This window comes from Rhinoraja longicauda, chromosome 3 (assembly GCF_053455715.1).
Source record: "Rhinoraja longicauda isolate Sanriku21f chromosome 3, sRhiLon1.1, whole genome shotgun sequence".
Taxonomy (NCBI): Eukaryota; Metazoa; Chordata; class Chondrichthyes; order Rajiformes; family Arhynchobatidae; genus Rhinoraja; species Rhinoraja longicauda.
The window spans coordinates 97,697,204-97,722,825 of record NC_135955.1 but is presented as its reverse complement, the minus strand read 5'-3'; the positions used below and the strand labels follow the sequence as shown (position 1 = coordinate 97,722,825).

General features: G+C 50.1%; 1 protein-coding gene across 11 annotated transcripts in view; it reads right to left on the bottom strand.

The window, feature by feature from the left end:
• Nucleotides 1–15,267: 15,267 nt before the first annotated feature.
• LOC144592204 (microtubule-associated serine/threonine-protein kinase 4-like) overlaps nt 15,268–25,622 on the bottom strand; it is a 344,807-nt gene continuing 334,452 nt past the window's right edge. For all 11 annotated transcript variants that reach the window (XM_078396718.1, XM_078396720.1, XM_078396725.1 and 8 more), the window contains 4 exons: nt 24,532–24,654; nt 21,770–21,906; nt 18,990–19,168; nt 15,268–18,144 (listed from right to left, as the gene is read on the bottom strand). In XM_078396718.1, coding sequence (XP_078252844.1) covers nt 16,325–18,144; nt 18,990–19,168; nt 21,770–21,906; nt 24,532–24,654 — 2,259 coding nt within the window. In that variant the 3' untranslated portion in view covers nt 15,268–16,324. The remainder of the gene's footprint in view (nt 18,145–18,989; nt 19,169–21,769; nt 21,907–24,531; nt 24,655–25,622) is intronic.

The following is a 25,622-nucleotide window of genomic DNA, read 5'->3' as shown; positions in this document are numbered from 1 at the left end:
CAAATTATAGGAAGGATGTCGACAAAATGGAGAGGGTACTGAGGAGATTTACTAGAATGTTGCCTGGGTTTCAGCACTTCGGCTACAGAGAGAGGTTGAAAAGGTTGGGTCTTTATTCTTTGGAGCGTAGAAGGTTGAGGGGGGACTTGATAGAGGTTTTTAAAATTTTGAGAGGGACGGACAGAGTTGACGTGGGTAGGCTTTTCCCTTTGAGAGTGGGGAAGATTCCAACAAGGGGACATAGCTTCAGAATTGAGGGACAAAGGTTTAGGGGTAACATAAGGGGGAACTTCTTTACTCAGAGGGTTGTGGCTGTATGGAATGGGCTTCCGGTGGAAGTGGTGGAGGCTGGCTCGATTTTATTATTTAAGAGTAAATTGGATAGGTATATGGATGAGAGGGGATTGGAGGGTTATGGTCTGAGTGCAGGTAGATGAGACTAGGTCAGGGAGAATGGTCGGCGTGGACTGGTAGGGCCGGACAGGCCTGTTTCCATGCTGTAGTTGTTATATGTTATATGTTATATGTTATACCTCGGTACATGTGACAAATTATGTACCATTGACCATTGGCCCATTAGAGTCATAGAGTCTTAGAGTCATAGAATCAGAGAGTCACACCAAACCCCCAAACCTATCAGTAGACCAGGGCATTCGATTCAATTTGAGATACCAGCTACCAAGACAGATGTGTGTAGCAATTCAATTTTCCCTCGCACAATTAAAGCATGGAATAGTCTTCACCCTACTATAGTCACTCAACCACACGCAACTACATTCAAGGCAGCTCTTCTTCTCCAAGAAGCCCTTCTTGCTTAAGTCCGTACTCCGCCACCTCCAGTTTAAATTCCATTTGTAATATTTTGGAGGACCAAGAACCAAGAACGATAGAATCATACAGCACAGAAACAGACCCTTGAGCCCACCATGTCACGTTTACCCATCCACACTGCTCCCCTCTGCCTGCACTTGGTCTGTATTCATGTTGGCCTTGCCAAGACAAGTGTCCATCCAAATGTCTGTTAAGTATGGTGGTTATATCTTTCTCCACCAACTCCTCAGACAGCAAGTTTCAGATATCGACCACTCTCTCTGTAAACCAAACCTTGCCCCTCAGATCCCCTTTAATAGGCAGTCCTTGCGTCTTATAGACAATAGACAATAGGTGCAGGAGGAGGCCATTCGGCCCTATGAGCCAGCACCGCCATTCAATGTGATCACGGCTGATCATTCTCAATCAGTACCCCGTTCATGCCTTCTCCCCATACCCCCTGACTCCGCTATCCTTAAGAGCTCTATCTAGCTCTCTCTTGAATGCATTCAGAGAATTGGCCTCCACTGCCTTCTGAGGCAGAGAATTCCAGATTCACAACTCTCTGACTGAAAACGTTTTTCCTCATCTCAGTTCTAAATGGCCTACCTCTTATTCTTAAACTATGGCCCCTTGTTCTGGACTCCCCCAACATTGGGAACATGTTTCCTGCCTCCAACGTGTCCAACCCCTTAATAATCTTATACGTTTCGATAAGAATTCCTCTCATCCTTCTAAATTCCAGTGTATACAAGCGGGGTCTTACGCCCAAGCCCCCGTTTTTGACAACCCTTCCGTGGGAAAACAGATTCTGACCATCTACCCTCTCTACACCTCTCATAATGCAGGAGAAATGTTCCCAATGTTGGGCGAGTCCAGAACCAGGGGCCACAGTCTTAGAATGAAGGGGAGGCCATTTAAAACTGAGGTGAGAAAAAACGTTTCCACCCAGAGAGTTGTGAATTTGTGGAATTCTCTGCCACAGAGGGCAGTGGAGGCCAATTCACTGGATGGGTTTAAAAGAGAGTTAGATAGAGCTCTAGGGGCTAGCGGAATCAAGGGACATGGGGAGAAGGCAGGCACGGGTTACTGATTGTGGATGATCAGCCATGATCGCAATGAATGGTGGTGCTGGCTCGAAGGTCCGAAGGGCCGAAGGGCTGAATGGCCTCCTCCTGCACCTATTTTATAATCTTATACACTTCCAACAGGTCACCCCTGAACCCCCTTGGCTTCAGGGAAAGCAAACGCAGCCGATCTAACGATAGAGACCGCGCTGGAATAACACATAGGGTCAGGCAGCATCTCTGGAGAAAAGGAAGAGGTGATGTTTCGGGTGGAGACCGGACTGATTGCCGTGGGGGGGGGCTCCTTGTCCGACCATCTGCCTGTCAGGAGCACCCCTCGCCTGTATCCACCCATCGGCACACTTCTTCAGTCCCAACCCCAACCCTTTTGCTCCAGAGATGCTGTCCTGTTGTATAAGACGTTGGTGAGGCCACATTTAGAGTACTGCGTTCAGTTTTGGTCACCATGTTACAGGAAAGATGTCGTCAAGCTGGAAAGGGTGCAGAGAAGATTTACGAGGATGTTGCCAGGGCCCGAGCTACAGGGAGAGGTTGAGTAGGCTGGGCTGGGACTCTATTCCTTGGAGCGCAGGAGGATGAGGGGGTGATCTTATGGAGGTGTACGAGATCATGAGAGGAAAAGATCAGGTGGACGCACAGAGTCTCTTGTCCAGAGTAGGGGAATCGACAATTAGAGGACATAGGTTTCAAGGTGAAGGGGAAAAGATTTAATAGGAACCTGAGGGGTAACTTTTTTACACAAAGCTTGTTGGGTGCATGGAACAAGCGGCTGGGGGGGGGGGGGGGTAATTGAGGTTGGGACTATCGCAACGTTTAAGAAACATTTAGACAGGTACACGGATGGGAAAGGTTTAGAAGGATACGGGCCAAATCCAGGCAGGTGGGACGAGTGTCGATGGGACAATTTGGTTGGTGTGGGCAAGTGATTGGCCTGTTTCCACACTGTGTGACTCCATGTCTAACCTCTTTTAGGTAAAACAAGCAGGTACACTCTATGCCTCTATAAAGCTTAATCCACAATGAAACATTACAGTTGGTGCAGATTTGGGGCGGCACGGTGGCGCAGCGGTAGAGTTGCTGCCTTACAGCGAATGCAGCGCCGGAGACCCGGGTTCGATCCCGACTACGGGCGCCGTCTGTACGGAGTTTGTACGTTCTCCCCGTGACCTGCGTGGGTTTTCTCCGAGATCTTTGGTTTTGTCCCACACTCCAAAGACGTCCAGGTTGTAGGTTAATTGGCTTGGTAAATGTTAACAAAAATGTCCCTGGTGGGTGTAGGATAGTGTTAATGTGCGGGGATCGCTGGTCGGCGCGGACCCGGTGGGCCAAAAGGGCCTGTTTCCGCGCTGTATCTCTAAACCAACAAAACAATCCAGTGCATTCATATTCATACCCATGAGAAAGTATTTGTGCAGGAAAACACAACAGTTATTTCATTCAATGTCAGATTTCGCAGATATTAAATGTTCTCTTTGGGATTTGGTTTAAATTATAGAGATGCCAACAAGCAGCCAAATATTTAAGAGGTATGAAATCATGAGAGGAATAGATCGGGTGGATGCACAGAGTCTCTTGCCCAGAGTAGGGGAATCGAGGACCAACAGACATAGGTTCAATGTGAAGGGGAAAAGATTTAATAGGAATCTGAGAGGTACATTTTTCACACAAAGGGTGGTGGGTGTATGGAACGAGCTGCCAGAGGTGGTTTTTATTCACAAAATGCTGGAGTAACTCAGCGGGTCAGGCAGCATCTCAGGAGAGAAGGAATGGGCGACGTTTCGGGTCGAGACCCTTCTTCAGACTGAAGAAGGGCCTCGACCCGAAACATCCCCCATTCCTTCTCTCCTGAGATGCTGCCTGACCCGCTGAGTTACTCCAGCATTTTGTGAATAAATACCTTCGATTTGTACCAGCATCTGCAGTTATTTTCTTACACTGCCAGAGGAGGTTGTTGAGGCTGGGACTATCCCAACATTTAAGAAACAGTTAAGAAAGGTACGTGGATAGGACAGGTTTGGACAGCGAGGGTCAAAAGCAGGCAGGTGGGACTAGTGTAGGTGGGACCTGTTGGTCGGTATGGGCAAGTTGGGCTGAAGGGCCCGTTTCCACGCTGTGTGACTCTATGACTCTATGACTGTGAGGTAAAAGAACATGCCTGAACCATTTCACATCCTATATACAGATATACAGAGCTTTATTGTCATTCGGTACCGAGATACCGAACAAAATTACATTTCCAGCAGTCACAGAGCACAACAAAAAAGAAAAGAACACAGGACACCCGACCCCAACACAAACATCCATCACAGTGACTCCAAACACCCCCTCACTGTGATGGAGGCAACAAAACTTCCACTCTCTTCCCCCACGCCCACGGACAGACAGCTCGACCCCTACCGAGGCGACCGACCCGCACAGCCTCCGCAAGGGGATGGAAGTCCCCGCGGCCGAGCCGCACCGGGCACTGAAACGTCCCGTGGCCGTACCGGGCATTGGAAGGCCCCGCGGCCGAGCCGCACCGGGCGATGTTAGGTCCCGCGGCCGAGCCGCACCGGGCGCTGCTAAGTCCCGCGGCCGAGCCGCGCTGGGCGATGGAAGGCCCCGCGGCCGAGCCGCACCGAGCGCTGAAACGTCCCGCGGCTGTACCGGGCGATGGAAGGCCCCGCGGCCGAGCCGCACCGGGCACTGTTAAGTCTTGCGGCCGAGCCGCGCCGGCGATGTTAAGCCCAGCGGCCGAGCTGCGCCGGGCAATGGAAGGCCCCACGGGCGATGGAAAGCCCCGCGGCCGACCCGCGCCCCGAGGAAGACACCTTAAAAAAGAAAGGTTTCCCCCACCCCACCCCACTACCCCCCACCCCACCCCACCCCCACACATTCACAGCCAAAAACAAAAACAAAAACCATCCCAACACCAACACATAAACAAAAAAGGAAAAAAGACAAAGAGACTGCCAGCGAGCCGCAGCCGTTAGGCGCCACCACACGTGAAGCCTGGTGTCACAGCAAACAGTTCAATCAGCAATTGCCCGCAAAACATTGGCAAAAATCAGCAGAATTAAAGGTGAAATCAAACCAAAATAGGCCAAATATAAAAGCCAGCGTAAAAGCAATAAATTCAAGATTAAAGCAAACAATTATAAAAAATCTCTACACGTTAGAGGTCACCAAATATAGTTTAGGGACCGGGGTTCGATCCTGACTACGGGTGCTGTCTGTACGGAGTTTGTACGGTCTCCCCGTGACCTGCGTGGAGAAAAACGTCAGAGGAAGTCTAAAGACTGAATCTGAGTCTGAAGAAGGTTTTGACTGGTAACGTCACCCATACCGTTTCTCCAGAGATGCTGCCTGACCCGCTGAGTTACTCCAGCACTCTGTGAAACGTCACCTATCCATGTTCTCCAGAGATGCTGCCTGACCCGCTGAGTTACTCCAGCACTCTGTGAAACGTCACCTATCCATGTTCTCCAGAGATGCTGCCTGACCCGCTGAGTTACTCCAGCATTTTGTGTACATGACTAGTGTAAACGGGGTATAAGAAAATAACTGCAGATGCTGGTACAAATCGAAGGTATTTATTCACAAAATGCTGGAGTAACTCAGCAGGTCAGGCAGCATCTCGGGAGAGAAGGAATGGGTGACGTTTCGGGTCGAGACCCTTCTTCAGACTGAACGTGTTAACGGGGTGATTGATGGTCGTCATGGACTCGGTGGGACGCAGGGCCTATTTCCACGCCGTATCTCTCCACTAAACTAAGCACAAGGAGCAACAGATAAAGGCACAAAGTGCTGCAGCAACTCAGCTGGTGAACATGGGTGGGCCTGTCCATGTTCTCCAGAGATGCTGCCTGAGCCGCTGAGTTACTCCAGCACGTCATGTCTTGAGCTGACATGTGTTCGCCAGGTCCAGAGTTTTGACCGCCAGCACTAAACCCAAATCAGTCGCTGGTGCCAATGTTTATAGTTCTGGCAAAGCCCTACACCCTGTTAAAGCACTCCAGCCAATGGTGCGTGACTCTTTATTGTATTTGAGAGACAACATTAATGGTTGCTAGAGTGAATCTGGTCAGTGATTTTCTCTGGTACACAGTGTTCTAGTTAATTATAGCTCTGAGCTCTCACTGGCTGGGTAAACAAGTCAGTGTTCCCTCACTCTCTGCTCTGCTTTTGAAGAGATGCATATCTAAGCTCTTGCCGAACGTAACTGTTCAGAGCACATTCTCGTTCATTTGCAATTTTGCCTTAATTGTGCAGTATCAGCCATTTGTGCAAAAGAGAATATATATATAGTATAAGAAAATAGCTGCAGATGCTGGTACAAATATAACATTAACGTTTTAAACATAACCTAATAGCCGTTACATCTATACCCAACTACATGTACAGGCCTTATTTGGGCACATAAGGCCTATATGTCCTATCCTTATCTGGGCACGTAATCCTACAGACAGCGTGGTTTGCGAACGCATCCACCAGAACTTGTTGTCAGGGTCTGATGCTCCCTGGGGGCCGGTGGTCGGCTCATAGGTCGATTTTCTCGCTCCGGTTTAGGCGACCTCACCAGCTCATCCACGTCAACGTCAACGCGATGAAATGGCTCGTTGGTCTTCCTCAGATGGCGCTAATTCCGACGATAGATGACGCCGTCCTCGGTTCTGACTTCATAAGATCTGGGTGACTTGGACAGGTTGTGTGAGTGGGCGGATGCATGCCAGATGCAGTCTAATGTGGATAGGTGTGAGGTTATCCACTTTGGCGGTAAGAATAGGAGGGCAGATTATTATCTGAATGGTGTCAAGTTGGGAAAAGGGGACGTACAACGTGATCTGGGTGTCCTAGTGCATCAGTCACTGAAAGGAAGCATGCATGTACAGCTGGCAGTGAAGAAAGCCAATGGAATGTTGGCCTTCATAACAAGAGGAGTTGAGTATAGGAGCAAAGAGGTCCTTCTGCAGTTGTACAGGGCCCTAGTGAGAGCGCACCTGGAGTACTGTGTTCAGTTTTGGTCTCCAAATTTGAGGAAGGATATTCTTGCTATTGAGGGCGTTCAGCGTAGGTTTACTAGGTTAATTCCCGGAATGGAGAGAATACATATATAAATAGACAATAGGTGTAGGAGTAGGCCATTTGGCCCTTTGAGCCAGCACCGCCATTCAATGTGATCATGGCTGATCATCCACAATCAGTACCCCGTTCCTGCCTTCTCCCCATACCCCTTGATTCCGCTAGCCCTAAGACCTCTATCCAGCTCTCTCTTGAATGCATTCAGAGAATTGGCCTCCACTGCCTTCTGAGGCAGAGAATTCCACAGATTCACAACTATCTGTGTGAAAAAGTTTTTCCTCATCTCAGTTCTAAATGGCCTACCCCCTTATTCTTAAACTGTGGCCCCTGGTTCTGGACTCCCCCAACATCGGGAACATGTTTCCTGCATCTAGCGCGTCCAATCCCTTAATAATTTTACATGTTTCTGTAAGATCCCCTCTCATCCTTCTAAATCCCAGTGAATACAAGCCCAGTCGCTCCATTGTTCATCATATGACAGTCCCACCATCCCAGGAATGAACATCGTGAACCTACGCTGCACGCCCTCAATAGCAAGGATGTCCTTCCCCAAATTTCGTGTTGGGACCCTTTTTTATAAGCCCAGTCGATCCATTCTTTCAGCTGAGAGTCGGCTGAAAGCTGCCATGCTGAGAACGAGCGCCTTTTTTCCGAACCTCCATTTGATGAAGGGTCTCGACCCTTAAACGTCACCCATCCCTTCTCTCCAGAGATGCTGCCTGTCCCGCTGAGTTACTCCAGCATTTTGTGTCTTAACTTCTTATATTTATTTTCTGATAGACACAAAAAATGCTGGAGTAACTCAGCGGGACAGGCTTCTTCAGTCTGAGGAAGGGTCTCGACCCGAAACGTCACCCATTCCTTCTCTCCAGAGACGCTGCCTGTCCCGCTGAGTTACTCCAGCATTTTGTGCCTGTCCCCATTGTTGAAGAAATGTTCCTGCCCTCTGCTGATGCCTTCATGCCTTACCTCACTCAACACTGCCACCTGCTGCCGGAAAGTCTCCAATACAACTTCAACTGGGAAAAAAAAAGACACAAAATAGAGGTTGTGATCTGAAAAAGGTTCACAAAATTCATGAGAGGAAGAGATTTACCCGGTCTAATAGATCAGGATGAGAGGAATAGATCGGGTGGACGCACAGTCTCTTGCCCAGAGTAGGGGAATCGAGAACCAGAGGACATAGAGTTAAGGTGAGGGGGGGGGGGGGGAAAGATTAAACAGGAACCTGGGGGGGTAACATTTTTCACACAAAAGGTGGTGGGTGTATGGAACTAGCTGCCAGAGGAGGTAGTTGGGGCTGGTAATATCCCAATGTTTAAGAAACATTTAGACAGATACATGGATAGGCCAGGTTTGGAGTTACATGGTCCAAACGTAGGCAGGTGGGACTAGTGTAGATGGGACCGGTTGTCTGATGTGGGAAAGTTGGGTCGAAGGGCCTGTTTCCATACTGTATGACACTATGACCCAAGATGTCACCTATCCATATTCCCCAGAGATGCAGTCTGACCCGCTGAGTTACACCAGCATTTTGTGTCTTTCTTTGGTTATCCCAGCATCTGAAGTTCCTTATTTCTACTTCTAGATGTAGGGTCAGGTTTTTTTTTTAGAGATACAGCGCAGAAACAGGCCCTTCGGCCCACCGGGTCCGCGCCGCCCAGCGATCCCCGCACATTAACACTATCCCACACCCACTAGGGACAATTTTTACATTTGCCCAGCCAATTAACCTGCAAAAGGGTTGAAGGTGGATAAGTCAACTGGACTGGATGGACTGCACCCTAGGGATCTGAAAGAGGTGGCTGTGGAGATTGTGTAGGCATTGACCGGCATAGTGTAGCAAATGTGCAGATGACACAAAGCTGGGTGGCAGTGTGAACTGTGAGGAAGATGCTATGAGGATGCAGGGTGACTTGGACAGGTTGTGCGAGTGGGCGGATGCATGGCAGATGCAGTTTAATGTGGATAAATGTGAAGTTATCTACATTGGTGGTAAGAACAGGAAAGCAGATTATTATCTGAATGGTGTCAAGTTAGGAAAAGGGGAAGTACAAAGAGATCTGGGTGTCCTGGTGCATCAGTCACTGAAAGTAAGCATGCAGGTACAGCGGGCAGTGAAGAAAGCTAATGGCATGTTGGCCTTCATAACAAGAGGAGTTGAGTATAGAAGCAAAGAGGTCCTTCTGCAGTTGTACAGGGCCCTAGTGAGACCACACCTGGAATACTGTGTGCAGTTTTGGTCTCCAAATTTGAGGAAGGATATTCTTGATATTGAGAGAGTGCAGCATAGGTTCACTACGTTAATTCCCGGAATGGCGGGACTGTCATATGTTGAAAGACTGGAGAACTGGGCTTGTATACACTGGAATTTAGAAGGATGAGAGGGAATCTTATTGAAATATATAAGAATATAAAGGGATTGGACAAGCTAGAGGCATGAAACATGTTCCCAATGTTGGGGGAGTCCAGAACCAGGGGCCACAGTTTAAGAATAAGGGGTAGGCCATTTAGAACGGAGATGAGGAAAAACTTTTCCACTCAGAGAGTTATAAATCTGTGGAATTCTCTGCCTCAGAAAGCAGTGGAGGCCAATTCTCTGGATGCTTTCAGGAGAGAGTTAGATAGAGCTCTTAATGATAGCGGAGTCAGGGGGTATGGGGAGGAGGGCAGGAATGGGGTACTGATTGTGGATGATCAGCCATGATCACATTGAATGGCGATGTTGGCTCGAAGGGCCGAATGGTTTACTCCTGCACCTATTGTCTATTGTCTATTGATATTTCAAGAATCGTTAGAGACAGGAGAGATCTCAGATGATTGGAAAATTGCCAATATTACCCCGCTGGGCAAGAAGGGAGCAAAGCAGAATTGTGTCAACTATAGGCCGGTTAGTCTGACTTCAGTGGTTGGTATGATTTTAGAGTCCCTTATTATAAAGGATGAGGTTACGGAGTACTTAGAAGTGCACAATAAAATAGACCAAAGTCAGCATGGCTTTGTGAAGGGGAGGTCTTGCTTGACAAATTTGCTGGAATTCTTTGAAGTAGTAACTAGCAGGACAGAGAAAGGAGAGTCAGTAGATGTTGTTTACTTAGACTTTCAGAAAGCCTTTGATAAGGTGCCACACGTGAGGCTGCTAAGGAAGATGAGAGCCCACGGTTTCAAAGGGCAGATGCTAACATGGACAGCAGGTTGGCTGGATGGCAGAAGACAGAGAGTGGCGATAAAGGGGGCTTTTTCTGGTTGGCTGCCGGTGACCAGCGGAGTGCCGCAAGGTGTCGGTGCTGGGGCCGCTGCCCTTCACGTTGTATATTAATGATTTAGACGAGGTGATTGAAGGCTTTGTGGACAAGTTTGTGGATGATACAAAAATAGATGGAGGGGCAGGTAGTGTAGAGAAAGCAGGGACTCTGCAGAAGGACTTGGACACGTTGGGAGAGTGGGCAGAGAAGTGGCAGATGGAATATGGTGCAGCAAAGTGTGGACTCAGCCATTTTGGTAGTAGGAATAAAGGCGTAGACTATTTTCTAAATGGGGAGAGAATCCAGAAATCGGAGGTGCAAAGGGACTTGGGAGTGCTGGTGCAGGACTCCCAAAAAGTTAATCTGCAAGTCGAATCGGTAGTAAAGAAAGCAAACGCAACGCCAGCATTTATTTCAAGAGGGCTTGGTGTACAAAAACACGGACGTAATGCTGAGGCTCTACAAGGCACTGGTAAGGCCGCATCTGGAATATTGTGAGCAATTCTGGGCCCCGTATCTGAGGAAGGATGTGCTGGCTCTGGAGAGGGTCCCAGAGGAGATTTACAAGAATGATCACAAGAATGAGTGAGTTAACTAACATATGATGAGCGTTTGCCGGCACTGGGCCTGTACTCGCTGGAGTTTAGAAGAACGAGGGGGGGACCTCATTGAAACATGCAGAATATTTTAAAGGCTTGGATGGAGTGGATGTGGAGAGGATGTTTCCACTGGTGGGAGAGTCTAGGACTAGAGGTCACAGCCTCAGAATTAAAGGGCGTTCTTTTAGGAAGGAGATGAGGAGAAATTTCTTTAGTCAGCGGGTGGTGAATCTGTGGAATTCTTTGCCACATTCTTGCTATGGAGGGCGTGCAGGGTAGGTTCACTAGGTTAATTCCCGGAATGGAGGGACTGTCGTATGTTGAAAGGCTGGAGCGATTGGGCTTGTATACACTGGAATTTAGAAGGATGCGGGGGGATCTTATTGAAACATATAAGATAATTAGGGGATTGGACACATTAGAGGCAGATAACATGTTCCCAATGTTGGGGGAGTCCAGAACAAGGGGCCACAGTTTAAGAATAAGGGGTAGGCCATTTAAAACGGAGATGAGGAAGAACTTTTTCAGTCAGAGGGTGGTGAAGGTGTGGAATTCTCTGCCTCAGAAGGCAGTGGAGGCCAGTTCGTTGGATGCTTTCAAGAGAGAGCTGGATAGAGCTCTTAAGGATAGCGGATTGAGGGGGTATGGGGAGAAGGCAGGAACGGGGTACTGATGGAGAGTGATCAGCCATGATCGCATTGAATGGCGGTGCTGGCTCGAAGGGCTGAATGGCCTACTCCTGCACCTATTGTCTATTGTCTATTGTCTATTGTCTAAGACTGTGGAGGCCAAGTCAGTGGATATTTTTAAGGCAGAGATAGATAGATTCTTGATTCGTATAAGTGTCAGAGGAGGAGAAGGCAGGAGAATAGGGTTAGGAGGGAGAGATAGATCAGCCATGATTGAATGGCGGAGTAGACATGATGGGCCGAATGGCCAAATTCTACTCCTATCACTTATGAGCTTATGAGATGCAGCGTGGAAACAGGCCCTTCGGTCTACCGAGTCCACACCGACCTCCCGACCGCCCAGTGGACCAACTCGCAGTACGGACAATTTAACAACTTACCGAAACCAATTAGCACACAAACCTGTACGTCTTTGGAGCGTGGGAGGAAACCGGAGCACCTGAAGAAAACCCACGCGGTCCACGGGGAGAACGTACAAACTCCGTACAGACGGCACCCGTAGTCAGGATGGAACCCGGGCCTCTGGCGCTGTGAGGCAGCAACTCTACTGCTGTGCCACCGAGCGACCAAACAGATCTTAAATAACTTATTGAGGAGACTATGACTGGGGAAAGAGTTTCAGAATGAGGGTTTATTGTCACGTGTACCGGGGTACAGTGCTATTTAGTTGTCATGAGAGGAAAGTTATTCACAAACAAGGTAGTGACCCTTTAGACTATAGACAATAGGTGCAGGAGGAGGCCCTTCGGCCCTTCGACCAGCACCGCCATTCAATGTGATCATGGCTGATCATTCTCAATCAGTACCCCGTTCCTGCCTTCTCCCCATACCCTCTGACTCCGCTATCCTTAAGAGCTCTATCTAGCTCTCTCTTGAATGCATTCAGAGAATAATTGGCCTCCACTGCCTTCTGAGGCAGAGAATTCCACAGATTCACAACTCTCTGACTGAAGAAGTTTTTCCTCATCTCAGTTCTTAATGGCCTACCCCTTATTCTTAAACTGTGGCCCCTTGTCCTGGACTCCCCCAACATTGGGAACATGTTTCCTGCCTCTAACATGTCCAACCCCTTAATAATCTTATACGTTTCGATTCACAAACAAGGTAGTGACCCTTCAGAATTCTGCACTCAAGAAGTTTTTGTGTGGCTCAGTCAATGCTTTCATTCAAAACAGAGATCTATGGATTTCATAAGTTCATAAGTGATTGGAGCAGAATTAGGCCATTCCTAGAAACATAGAAAATAGGTGCAAGTGGAGGCCATTTGGCCCTTCGAGCCAGCACCGCCATTCATTGTGATCATGGCTGATCATCCACAATCAATAACCCGTGCCTGCCTTCTCCCCGTATCCCTTGATTCCGCTAGCCTCTAGAGCTCTATCTAACTCTCTTATAAATTCATCCAGTGAATTGGCTTCCACTGCCTTCCATGCCAGAGAATTCCACAAATTTACAACTCTCTGGGTGAAAAAGTTCTTTCTCACCTCAGTTTTAAATGGCCTCCCCTTTATTCTTAGACTGTGGCCCCTGGTTCTGGACTCCCCCAACATTGGGAATTTTTTTCCTGCATCTAGCTTGTCCAGTCCTTTTATAATTTTGTACGTTTCTATAAGATCCCCTCTCATCCATCTAAATTCCAGTGAATACGAGCTCAGTCTTTCCAATCTTTCCTCATATGACAGTCCCGCCAACCCGGGGATTAACCTCGTGAACCTACGCTGCACTGCCTCAATAGCAAGGACGTCCTTTCTCAAATTAGGAAGGACATCCTCAAATATTGTCAGAGTGAGGCCACATGCAAGCTGTCCACAATGTACAGATACAGAATGTAAGCAATAATGTTTAGTGCAAGGTAAAGTCCGATAAAGTATGAATAAAGATAGTTCGAGGGTCTCCAATGAGGTTGATAGTAGTTCAGGGCCGCTCTCTAGTTGGTGATAGGATGTTTCAGTTGCCTGATAATTGCTGGGAGGAAGCCGCCCCTGAATCTGGAGGTGCGCGTTTTCACACCTCTTGCCCGATGGGGAAGGGGAGAAGATGGAGTGACCGGGGTGCGACTGGTCCTTGATTGTGCTGCTGGCCTTGCCGAGGCAGCGTAAAATATAGATGGAGTCAATGAGAAGGAGGTTGGTTTGTGTGATGGTCTGTCCACAATTCTCTGCAATTTCTTGCGGTCTATGGGTGGAGCTGTTCCCAAACCAAGCTGTGATGCATCCCGATAAAATGCTTTCTACGGAACATCTGTGGAAGTTGGTGAGAGCTGTTGGGGACGTGCGGAAAATTCCTACGCCTTCTCAGGAAATAGTGGCGCAATAGAATCACAAAGCGTTTAAGTGAGAGGGTGGAGGGAGTGACCGGGGGTGAGATTCGTCCTTGATTTATGCTGCAGTCAGCGTTTCAGCCGACGTTAATGAGCCAGACATCCCTTCATGCGGAAAACCATTTATTATTTTTTTTTGCGGTTATGCAAATGCATAAGTATAAATATTTAATTTCCATTACGATACAACGGTGAGAACATTCACAAAGCTCTGTGGTGGGGGGGGAAGAAAACAGACGAACAGACAAACACAGAAGCCGCAAACATTTTTGTCGTCTTTTTTTCTTCTTGTATTGCACAGTTCCTGACAGCGTATGTGGGGCCATAGCTTCGAGCGTCAATCCAACTACAGAGCACACCTGACTTCACCTGCACCACATGACAGACGCAAAAAAAAAACTCAGATCCCTCACAGTCCGGCATTCTTTACATATTCGACACTTGCTCGCCACGTCGTCACCAAAACACAGGTTTATTTATTTTAATACACGTACAAGGAAAATACTTATGAGGTTTCCAAAATTGGCACACACACACACACACACACACACACACACACACACACACACACACACACACACACACACACACACACACACACACACACACACACAGAGATCTGGCACAAAAAAAAAGTAGCATTGCCAATATATAGAGTTATTTACACCTCTGATAAGTTTTTTTTGTAAACAAGTGTTTAATATGCTTTAAAACCAGCTAAGAGCACAGATTCTTTTTTTCTTAAAGGCTGTAGAATGGGAAATAACTCATTTTCACGTGGATTCGTCTCCACTAATACATACCCACGACTTCTCGGCAACACAGTGTCCCTGCATTCCCCTTCACTTAAACCCAAGAGCAAAGACCAAGTCCCATTTCTTTTTTCCCCAATCTGCACACATAACAGATAAAAGGCTGAGCAAAATTAATTTAAAAAGTCAATTCCATCCAGCACTAAATAGCTCCAAAGAGGGTCCCCAGTTTCTTTTTTTTAAAACCCAAAACAACAAAAAAACAACCCCTATGAACGCCTTTTTATGTACAAATTTTTCTCCTCTGTGAAATGATGGCCCTTGAAAGGGATGGAGCTACTCAATGCATTCAAATGGGAGGTACATGTTAGCATTGCCTGCTAAAAACAGCAAGCATCTCTTCAGTCGGACTACGGCCCGTTAATACTGCAACGTCTACCGAATGCCAACAACGGATCAGCTCGTGAGGAGAATCGCCACGGATGAAGATGGATGTTTGATTCATGTCACCATATTTGATTCATGTCCATGTGAACTTATGGGTCAAAGTGTGCCTGCAACTGCTTTTCCTCTCCACCCCCACCCCCCCCACCCCAAGTTTCCAAAAGCCAGTAATTACATTATATCTACACAAAATCCCGTTTTTTGCACCCAATATTTCAGACATTCAAGTGATCTTTTTATAAATAGCAGAATATTTCTATTGGTCATTATAAACAAAGTAATGGCAGGAGGAAGGGGAAGGAAGTGGGGGTGATGGGGTGGGGAAGGAAGTGGGGGTGATGGGGTGGGGAAGGAAGTGGGGGTGATGGGGTGGGGAAGGAAGTGGAGGTGATGGGGTTGGGGAAGGAAGTGGGGGTGATGGGGTGGGGAAGGAAGTGGGGGTGATGGGGTGGGGAAGGAAGTGGAGGTGATGGGGTGGGGGAGGAAGTGGGGGTGATGGGGTGGGGAAGGAAGTGGGGGTGATCGGATGGGGAAGGAAGTGGGGAAAATGGGGTGGAGGAAGAAAATTGGAGCAATGGGGGTGAAAATGGGGTGGGGAAGAAAATGGGGGTGATGAAATGGGGAAGGAAATGGCGGGAGTGATAGAGTGGGGAAGGAGGGGGAAGTTTATGGGGGTGATGGGTTGGGGAAGGATATGGGGAGATGGAAGGGGAAGGATATGGGGAGATGGAGGGGGAAGGATATGGGGAGATGGAGGGGGAGGATATGGGGAGATGGAGGGGGGAGGATATGGGGCGATGGGTTAGGGAAGGATATGGGGAGATGGAGGGGGAGGATATGGGGAGATGGAGGGGGGAGGATATGGGGCGATGGGTTAGGGAAGGATATGGGGAGATGGAGGGGGGAGGATATGGGGAGATGGAGGGGGGAGGATATGGGGAGATGGAGGGGGAGGATATGGGGAGATGGAGGGGGGAGGATATGGGGAGATGGAGGGGGAGGATATGGGGAGATGGAGGGGGAGGATATGGGGAGATGGAGGGGGAGGATATGGGGAGATGGAGGGGGAGGATATGGGGAGATGGAAGGGGGAGGATATGGGACGATGGGTTAGGGAAGGATATGGGGGTGTTGAGACGGAGAAGAGGAAGGCAACAATCAATGTTTGGCTTGGTGAAGGGAGCAGCCCGAGAGCGTGGGGCCATGGTGGATGAGATTGCAGCATGCTGATGGAGGATGGCTGTCCGTCGGGCCCTGCCTCTTGCGGCCCGTCCTGCCTGGTTCCTGCCGGCGCTGCGGCCTGCCGCCCGGGGCTGCTAAGAGTTGCCGGGCTGCCTGGCGGGCGCCGCCTCCTCCGGGCGGTGGGCCTGGCTGGCCGGGCCCGGGAGGTCGGCGCAGGGCCTCCCCTCCGCCACAGCGCACGGCTGCAAATGGCCGACTTGCTCGGAGTCCGCGGTGGCTTTGGCCGCCCCTGGACTTGGCGATTGGTCCTGGGACCCGAGGTCGTCGCCGGTTTTGCAGGCCCCGCCGTTCAGGGGTGGAGTCGGACCGTCAGTCCCCTGGGGCTCCGTGACAACTGGCAAAGCCTCGGCCTGCAAGCAAGTCTGGGAAACGTCCTTCGCTCGGTCTACCTCGCCACAGAGAGTGCCCGGTGTGTTGCCGTCGGTGGGCGGTGAGGAGGGAGCCTGGTCCGGAGCAGGGCTGGGTCTCTGATGGGAGGTGCTCTTCACCACCGCACTCTGCTGCTCGGGCCTCTTGGACGGGCACACCTCCACCTTTGAAGCACTTGGTCCCGACAGAAAGGCGATGTCGAGGGTCCCTTCCAGCGGCTTTAGACTGAGAATGGATCGTCCCTCCATCTTACCATCGTTCATTTGCCGGGCTATGCCCTCGGCCACTGAGCACAGCGGTGGCTTGTCGATGGAGAGCTGGCCTACTAGGCCGCCTACAGCCTTGGGACAGTCAGCGGCCGTCGGCCTCAGCAGGTGGCAGTGAGAGGCGCTGGCCGGCGGGCTCTTCCTCTTGACAAACGAAGGTTGTTCCTCCTCCTCCTCCTCCTCCTCCTCGTTGCCCGCCGGCCGCAAAGGCTTCGGCTGACCTACGCCGCGGTGGGCGGCCACCATTTGCGGTGATCCCCTGCCGCCGCTGCTCTCCCTGCAACACCGCCAGCTTCCCTCGGAGCCTGGCGCGCAGGCCCCAGGCTGTTGGCCGACCGGCAAGGCCGACGGGATGCCCGCGTGAACGGGGCCGCTGGCATTCGGCTCTGAGAGCTGGCGGCCGCTGCACTGTTGGCCTGGGGGCCGAGTCCTCACTGCGTTGCACTGGGAGTCCTGCTCCGCTCCGTCCACCCTGACCTCTCCCGCCTCTTCGGCCGCGTGCCGGTGCCGCCCAGAGTTGGCGTCGTGCACGGCGCTCTGCTTCTGAAGGGATTCCCGCCTGGCGTTCCAGTTGCTCTTCGTCTTGGCCGCCATCTCCCTGCTGAGCCTCTCCCTCTCCCTCTCCGCCCCCGCCGCCTCGTCCCCTCCTCCGGCCTTCCTGGGGGCGGGCCGCTTGAGGCAGCCCTGCTCTGCCGGCCTCACCCTGGTGACGGTGGGCATCTCGAAGGCGTTCTCCTCCAGGCAGTGCAGGCCCAGGAGGTCCTTCCTCCCCCCGCCATCCGGCGGCGGCGCCCCCTCCAGGCTGTGCTTGCGGGCGCACAGCTGCTGCTGCTTCTTGTCGGCGGCGTAGCAGGAGGGCGACAGCTTCTCGGCCGACTGCACGCGCTTCAGCAGCGGCGAGCGGGGGGGCTCGGCGCTCTTGGGCCGCACCATGTGGCGCAGGATGGTGGGCGGAGAGTGAGTCTTGGCCGGGAACGGCTGCGCGTGCATCTTGCAGCCGCCCGCCCCCGCCGCGTGCCCCAGCAGCGGGGACGGGGACGGGGACCGCAGCGGCGAGGTGGGCTGAGGGGTAGGGGAGGGCGTACGTGCCAGCGGAGACAGGGGGATGTTCCCCGCTGACTTGCGCCGCCCCGACCGGTACCGCTGCCCGTTAAGCTTGGAGCTCAGGCCGTGCAGCGTGCTCGGCCGAATGTGACCGGAGCCGGCGGGGGAATTCGGAGCACTGGAGCTGGGGGAGCTGCTCTGGGATGAGTTTGTACCTGTTGAAACACAAGGCAATAGTTAGTCTTGCTGTTGTTTACTTTAGACTACTGCAACTCTACTAGGTTCATATTTATTCACAAAGTGCTGGAGTAACTCAGCAGGTCGGGCAGCATCTTGGGAGAGAGGGAGAGGGTGACGTTTCGGGTCGAGACCCTTCTTCAGAGGGGGGCTGTGTGCAGCACTGCGTGCAGTTTTAGTCTCCAAATTTGAGGAAGGATATTCTTGCAGCTTAGGTTTACTAGGTTAATTCCCGGAATGGCGGGACCGTCGTGTGTTGAAAGACTGGAGTGGCTGGGCTTGTGTACACTTCAGTCACTGAAAGTTACCATGCAGGGACAGCAGGCAGTGAAGAAAGCCAATGGAATGTTGGCCTTCATAACAAGAGGAGTTGAGTATAGGAGCAAAGAGGTCCTTCTGCAGTTGTACAGGGCCCTAGTGAGACCGCACCTGGGGTACTGTGTGCAGTTTTGGTCTCCAAATTTGAGGAAGGATATTCTTGCTATTGAGGGCGTGCAGCGTAGGTTTACTAGGTTAATTCCCGGAATGGCGGGACTGTCGTATGTTGAAAGACTGGAGCGACTGGGCTTGTATACACAGGAATTTAGAAGGATGGGAGGGGATCTTATCGAAACGTATAAGATTATTAAGGGGTTGGACCCGTTAGAGGCAGGAAACATGTTCCCAATGTTGGGGGAGTCCAGAACCAGGGGCCACAGTTTAAGAATAAGGGGTAGGCCGTTTAGAACTGAGATGAGGAGCTACTCACTATCCCGCGGTCTAGGCTTAAGCTCAACTGGCCTCCTCCTGCACCTGTGTTTCTATGTTCCTACGTAATACTGACCAGACTGGAAGTCGGGAGCTGAGCGGAAGGACTGCGTTGGTGACCTTGGCGATAGACTGTGTGTGGGCGAGCCTGGCATACTGTCACTGGAGGAGAGCGAGCGGTTGAGCGAGGAGAAGCTTCTGCTGCTGTGCAGGATGACGGGCTGCTTGGCAAACCGTTTAAACAGAGATTTCCGCCTGTTCACAAAGAAGAGAAGCAGACTGTTACACTTTGCAACCTCGTACCTTGCAATCAATTTTCACTTGATGGTAAACTTACTGTAACTTAGAATCATGCAGTTGTACAGGGCCCTAGTGAGACCGCACCTGGAGTACTGTGTGCAGTTTTGGTCTCCAAATTTGAGGAAAGATATTCTTGCTATTGAGGGCGTGCAGCGTAGGTTAATTCCCGGAATGGCGGGACTGTCATATGTTGAAAGACTGGAGCGACTGGGCTTGTATACACTGAAATTTAGGAGGATGAAAGGAGATCTTATCGAAACGTATAAGATTATTAAGGGGTTGGACACGTTAGAGGCAGGAAACATGTTCCCAATGTTGGGGGAGTCCAGAACAAGGGGCCACAGTTTAAGAATAAGGGGTAGGCCATTTCGAACTGAGATGAGGAAAAACTTTTTCAGTCAGAGAGTTGTGAATATGTGGAATTCTCTGCCTCAGAAGGCAGTGGAGGCCAATTCTCTGAATGCATTCAAGAGAGAGCTAGATAGAGCTCTTAAGGATAGCGGAGTCAGGGGGTATGGGGAGAAGGCAGGAACGGGGTACTGATTGAGAATGATCAGCCATGATCACATTGAATGGTGGTGCTGGCTCGAAGGGCCGAATGGCCTCCTCCTGCACCTATTGTCTATTGTCCCGGTTGTTATCAGGGAACTGAACCATCCTACCACAACCAGAGAGCAGTGCTGAACTACCATCTACTTCACTGGAGACCCTTTGCCTATCCTTGATTGGATTTTGCTGGCTTTACCTTGCACTAAACGGTATTCCCTTATCATGTATCTGTAGACTGTAAATGACTCGATTGTAAACACGTATTGTCTTTCCGCTGACTGACTGGATAGCATGCAACGAAAGCTTTTCACTGTACCTCGGCATGCGTGACAATAAACTAAACTCAACTAATTTCCAGTCGAGCTCCGGGCTGCAATGACGCTGGTTTATAGTAAAGACGTTACTCCACAATGTGCTGACGCAGTGGTAGAGTTGCTGCCTTGCAGCACCAGCGACCCGGGTTCCATCCTGACTACGGCTGCTGACTGTACGGAGTTTGCACCTTCTCCCCGTGTCCTGCGTGGGTTTTCCCCGGGTGCTCCGGTTTCCTCCCACACTCCAAATCCGAACAGGTTTGTAAGTTAATTGGCTTCTGTAACATTGTAAATTGTCCCTAATGTGTGCCGGATACTGCTCTTGTACGGGGATTAATAGACAATAGACAATAGGTGCAGGAGGAGGCCATTCGGCCCTTCGATCCAGCACCGCCATTCAATGTGATCATGGCTGATCATTCTCAATCAGTACCCCGTTCCTGCCTTCTCCCCATACCCCCTGACTCCGCTATCCTTAAGAGCTCTATCCAGCTCTCTCTTGAATGCATTCAGAGAATTGGCCTCCACTGCCTTCTGAGGCAGAGAATTCCACAGATTCACAACACTCTGACTGAAAAAGATTTTTCCTCATCTCAGTTCTAAATGGCCTACCCCTTATTCTTAAACTGTGGCCCCTTATTCTGGACTCCCCCAACATTGGGAACATGTTTCCTGCCTCTAACGTGTCCAACCCCTTAATAATCTTATACGTTTCGATAAGATCTCCTCTCATCCTTCTAAATTCCAGTGTGTACAAGCCTGGTCGCTGGTCGGCGCGGATTCGGAGGGCTGAACTGCCTGTTTCCAGGCTATATCTCTAAAGTCTAAACTCTACCAGCTGGGAATAAACTCCCTGAATCTGACACAAAGTGCTGGTGTGTCTTTAATCAAGCTTCATGGGGCTTTTTCTTGCAGTAAACATTATTCCCTTTATACTGTATCTGTACACTGTGGACAGCTTGATTGTAATCATGTATAATCTTTTGATCGACAGGATAGCAGGCAACAAAAAGCTTTTCACTGTACCTCGGTACACGTGACATTGGACTAAACTCCTCTTGTAAGCAGCATCTGCAGTTGTGTGGGAAGGAACTGCAGATGCTGGTTAACACAAAACGCTGGAGTAACTCAGCGGGACAGGCAGCATCTCTGGAGAGAAGGAATGGGTGACGTTTCGGGTCGAGGATCAGTCTGAAGAAGGGTCTCGACCCATCCCCTCTCTCCAGAGATGCTGCCTGTCCCGCTGAGTGACTCCAGCATTTTGTGTTAACCAGCATCTGCGGACCTTTGCTTCTAAACATTCATACGGTGGCGAATAGAAGGAACTAGACCAAGAGGACCCGTTGGGCCCCAAACCTCTCCTGCATTGGTGCAGCACTCTGTCCTCCCCCCCTCCTCTGTCTCCACAACCCCCCCCCTCTCCCCTCTCCCTTCTCCCCCCACTCCCCCCTTCCCTCCCCTCCCCCTCCCCTCCTTTACACTTTAAAATGTGAATGACTTAAAAAATATAACACCGATTTCAATAACACTACTTGCATTATCACTAAAGTGACCACGGCGAGTACGGTGGGCCTAAAATTGTGGCGCTGTCGCGTGCCGTTTTGGCTGAAGTTCAGTCACAAACAAGATGGCGGACGGGGGTTTGAGTGTATAGACGGCATTTCTTGCTGCACAGTCGGGACACTTGGGTTACCTTTCTTGGCCTTCCTTCTTTCTGGTTTTCTTGCTCCGCCTCATCATTCGGCTCCTGTAGCTGGGCCTCCTCGCTGGGCCAGTTCGGATCGACGTGTTCTCGAAGGAGGTGGTTGTGATAGCGACCCTGTTGCCGCTCTGTGCGCGCGGTGAGAAAGAACAGGATCATTTCCGGTGTGACCGAGTGTACGTGCTCCACGGCTAATCTCAAACGCCCGTAACACGCACTGCAATTTAAGCCAGGATTTTAAAAATAACATTATAAATTGCAACCTCACGGTGCTTTTTAACAAAAATATCGGGGCGGCACGGTGGCGCAGCAAGTAAAGAGTGGCTTCAATAGACAATAGGTGCAGGAGGAGGCCATTCGGCCCTTCGAGCCAGCACTGCCATTCAATGTGATCATGGCTGATCATTCTCAAGCAGTACCCCGTTCCTGCCTTCTCCCCATACCCCCTGACTCCGCTATCCTTAAGAGCTCTATCCAGCTCTCTCTTGAATGCACTCAGAGAATTGCCTCCACTGCCTTCTGAGGCAGAGAATTCCACAGATTCACAACTCTCTGACTGAAAAAGTTTTTCCTCATCTCAGTTCTAAATGGCCTACCCCTTATTCTTAAACTGTGGCCCCTTGTTCTGGACTCCCCCAACATTGGGAACATGTTTCCTGCCTCTAACGTGTCCAACCCCTTAATAATCTTATACGTTTCGATAAGATCTCCTCTCATCCTTCTAAATTCCAGTGTACACAAGCCTAGTCGCTCCAGTCTTTCAACATATGATAGTCCCGCCATTCCGGGAATTAACCTAGCAAACCTACGCTGCACGCCCTCAATAGCAAGAATATCCTTCCTCAAATTTGGAGACCAAAACTGCACACAGTACTCCAGGTGGGGTCTCACTAGGGCCCTGTACAACTGCAGAAGGACCTCTTTGCTCCTACACTCAACTCCTCTTGTTATGAAGGCCAACATTCCATTGGCTTTCTTCACTGCCTGCTGTACCTGCATGCTTCCTTTCAGTGACTGATGCACTAGGACACCCAGATCTCGTTGTACGTCCCCTGTTCCTAACTTGACACCATTCAGATAATACTCTGCCTTCCTATTCTTACCACCAAAGTGGATAACCTCACAGCGCTTCCTTACAGCGCTTGCAGCGCCGGAGACCCGGGTTCGATCCTGACTACGGGCGCCGTCTGTACGGAGTTTGCACGTTCTCCCCGTGACCTGCGTGGGTTTTCTCCGAGATCTTCGGTTTCCTCCCACACTACAAAGACGTACAGGTTTGAATGTTAATTGGCTGGGCAAATGTAAAAATTGTTCCTGGCGTGTGTAGGATAGTGTTAATGTGCGGGGATCGCTGGGCGGCGCGGACCCGGTGGGCCGAAGGGCCTGTTTCCGCGCTGTATCTCTAAATCTAAATCTAAATCTACGGCCGCCGTCCGTTTCGGAGTTTGTAATTTCTCCGAGATCTTTGGGTTTCCTCCCACATTCCAAAGACGAACAGGTTTGTAGGTGAATTGGCTTGGTAGAAGTGTAGAATTGTCCCTAGTGCGTAGGATAGTGTTAATATGTGCGGGCATCGCTGGTCAGTGTGGATTCCATGGTGAAGGGCCTATTTCCGCGCGGCATCTCTAAACTAAACTAAAATGATATCATTGCTAATAAAAAATAATCCCATCCCTTTCAGACAAAGCACCCAAGAACCATCATGAAGGAAAGGGGAATAGCGAAAGGCCTGGATAACACGGTGACCAAAATGAACACAATACTCTAAATGCGACCTCACCAACATCTTATGCCACTGCAGCATGATGTCTATACTCAATATTCTGAATGATGACGGTATCACAAAATGCTGGAGTAACTCAGCGTGTCAGGCAGCATCTAGGAGAGAGGGAATGGGTGACGTTTCGGGTCGAGACCCTTCTTCAGACTGATGTCAGAATGATGAAGGCCAATGTGCTGAAGTTGGGCCCAACTTAGTGTTTCCACAGTACTATGTTTGCATATTCTGTTGTGCTGCTGTGAATAAGAATTTCATTGTTCTGTTTGGGACACATGACAATAAAACAATCTTCACTCTCAACTCTGTACATTTTTTGGAAAGAACATTTCTTTAGAGATACAGCGCGGAAGCACGCCGATCGGCCCACCGAGTCCGCGCCAACCAGCGAACCCCGCACAGAACAAGGGGCCACAGTTTAAGAATAAGGGGTGGGCCATTTAGAACGGAGATGAGGAAAAACTTTTTCAGTCAGAGAGTTGTGAATCTGTGGAATTCTCTGCCTCAGAAGGCAGTGGAGGCCAATTCTCTGAATGCATTCAAGAGAGAGCTAGATAGAGCTCTTAAGGATAGCGGAGTCAGGGGGTTTGGGGAGAGGGCAGGAACGGGGTACTGATTGAGAATGATCAGCCATGATCACATTGAATGGCGGTGCTGGCTCGAAGGGCCGAATGGCCTCCTCCTGCACCTATTGTCTATTGTCTATTGTCTAACGCTATCCTACACACACTGGGGATAATTTATACACACACCAAGCCAATTAACCTACATACCTGTACGTCTTTGGAGTGTGGGAGGAAACCGAAGATCTCGGACAAAACCCACGCAGGTCACGGGGAGAACGTACAAACTCCGTACAGACAGCACCCGTAGACGGGATCGAACCCGGGTCTCCGGTGCTGCGAGCGCTGTAAGGCAGCAACTCTACCGCTGCGCCACCGTGAACTGCGATACGTAGGATAATAACGTTTGATACCTTGACGAGTAGTTCCACCACTTCAGTGTGTACCAGGCCGAGGACTGGCTCGCTATTCACGTGCGTTATGAGATCGCCGGCCTTCAAGCCCGCCACATGAGCCGCACTCCCATCTTCAACGTTCTGGCAACGGAAAATAACAATTAAATCAATCCTTACACAAGCTGGGATCGAGTGGATGTGGAGAGGATGTTTCCACTAGTGGGAGAGTCTGGGACCAGAGGCCTCAGAATTAAAGGACGTTCTTTTAGGAAGGAGATGAGGAGAAACATCTTCAGTCAGAGGGTGGTGAATCTGTGGAATTAATTGCCACAGACGGCTGTGGAGACCAAGTCAATGGATATTTTTAAGGCAGAGATGGACAGATTCTTGATTAGTACGGGTGTCCGAGGTTATGGGGAGAAGGCAGGAGAATGGGGTTAGGATGGATCAGCCGTGATGCAGTTTTGGTCTCCAAATTTGAGGAAGGATATTCTTGCTATTGAGGGCGTGCAGCGTAGGTTCACTAGGTTGATTCCCGGAATGGCAGGATTGTCGTATTTTGGTAAGACTGGAGCGACTGTGCTTGTATATGTTGCGATTTAGAAGGGTGTGAGGGGATCTTATCGAAACATATAAGATTATTAAGGGATTGGACACATTAGAGGCAGGAAACATGTTCCCAATGTTGGGGCAGTCCAGAACCAGGGGCCGCAGTTTAAGAATAAGGGGTAGGCCATTTAGAACGGAGATGAGGAAAAACGTTTTCAGGCAGAGAGTTGTAAATCTGTGGAATTCTCTGCCTCAGAGGCCATTTCTCTGAATGCATTCAAGAGAGAGCTAAATAGAGTTCTTAAGGATAGCGGAGTCAGGGGGTATGGGGAGAGGGCAGGAACGGGGTACTGATTGTGAATGATCAGCCATGATCAGGGTGAATGGCGGTGCTGGCTCGAAGGGCCGAATGGCCTCCTCCTGCACCTATTGTCTATTGATGGGTCGAATGGCCTAATTCTGATCCTATCACATGAAAAATTAGCTGTCAAAGGATAGACGCACAATGCCGGAGTGACAGGGCAGCAACCCTGGAGAACATGGATAGGTAGTGTAAGAAA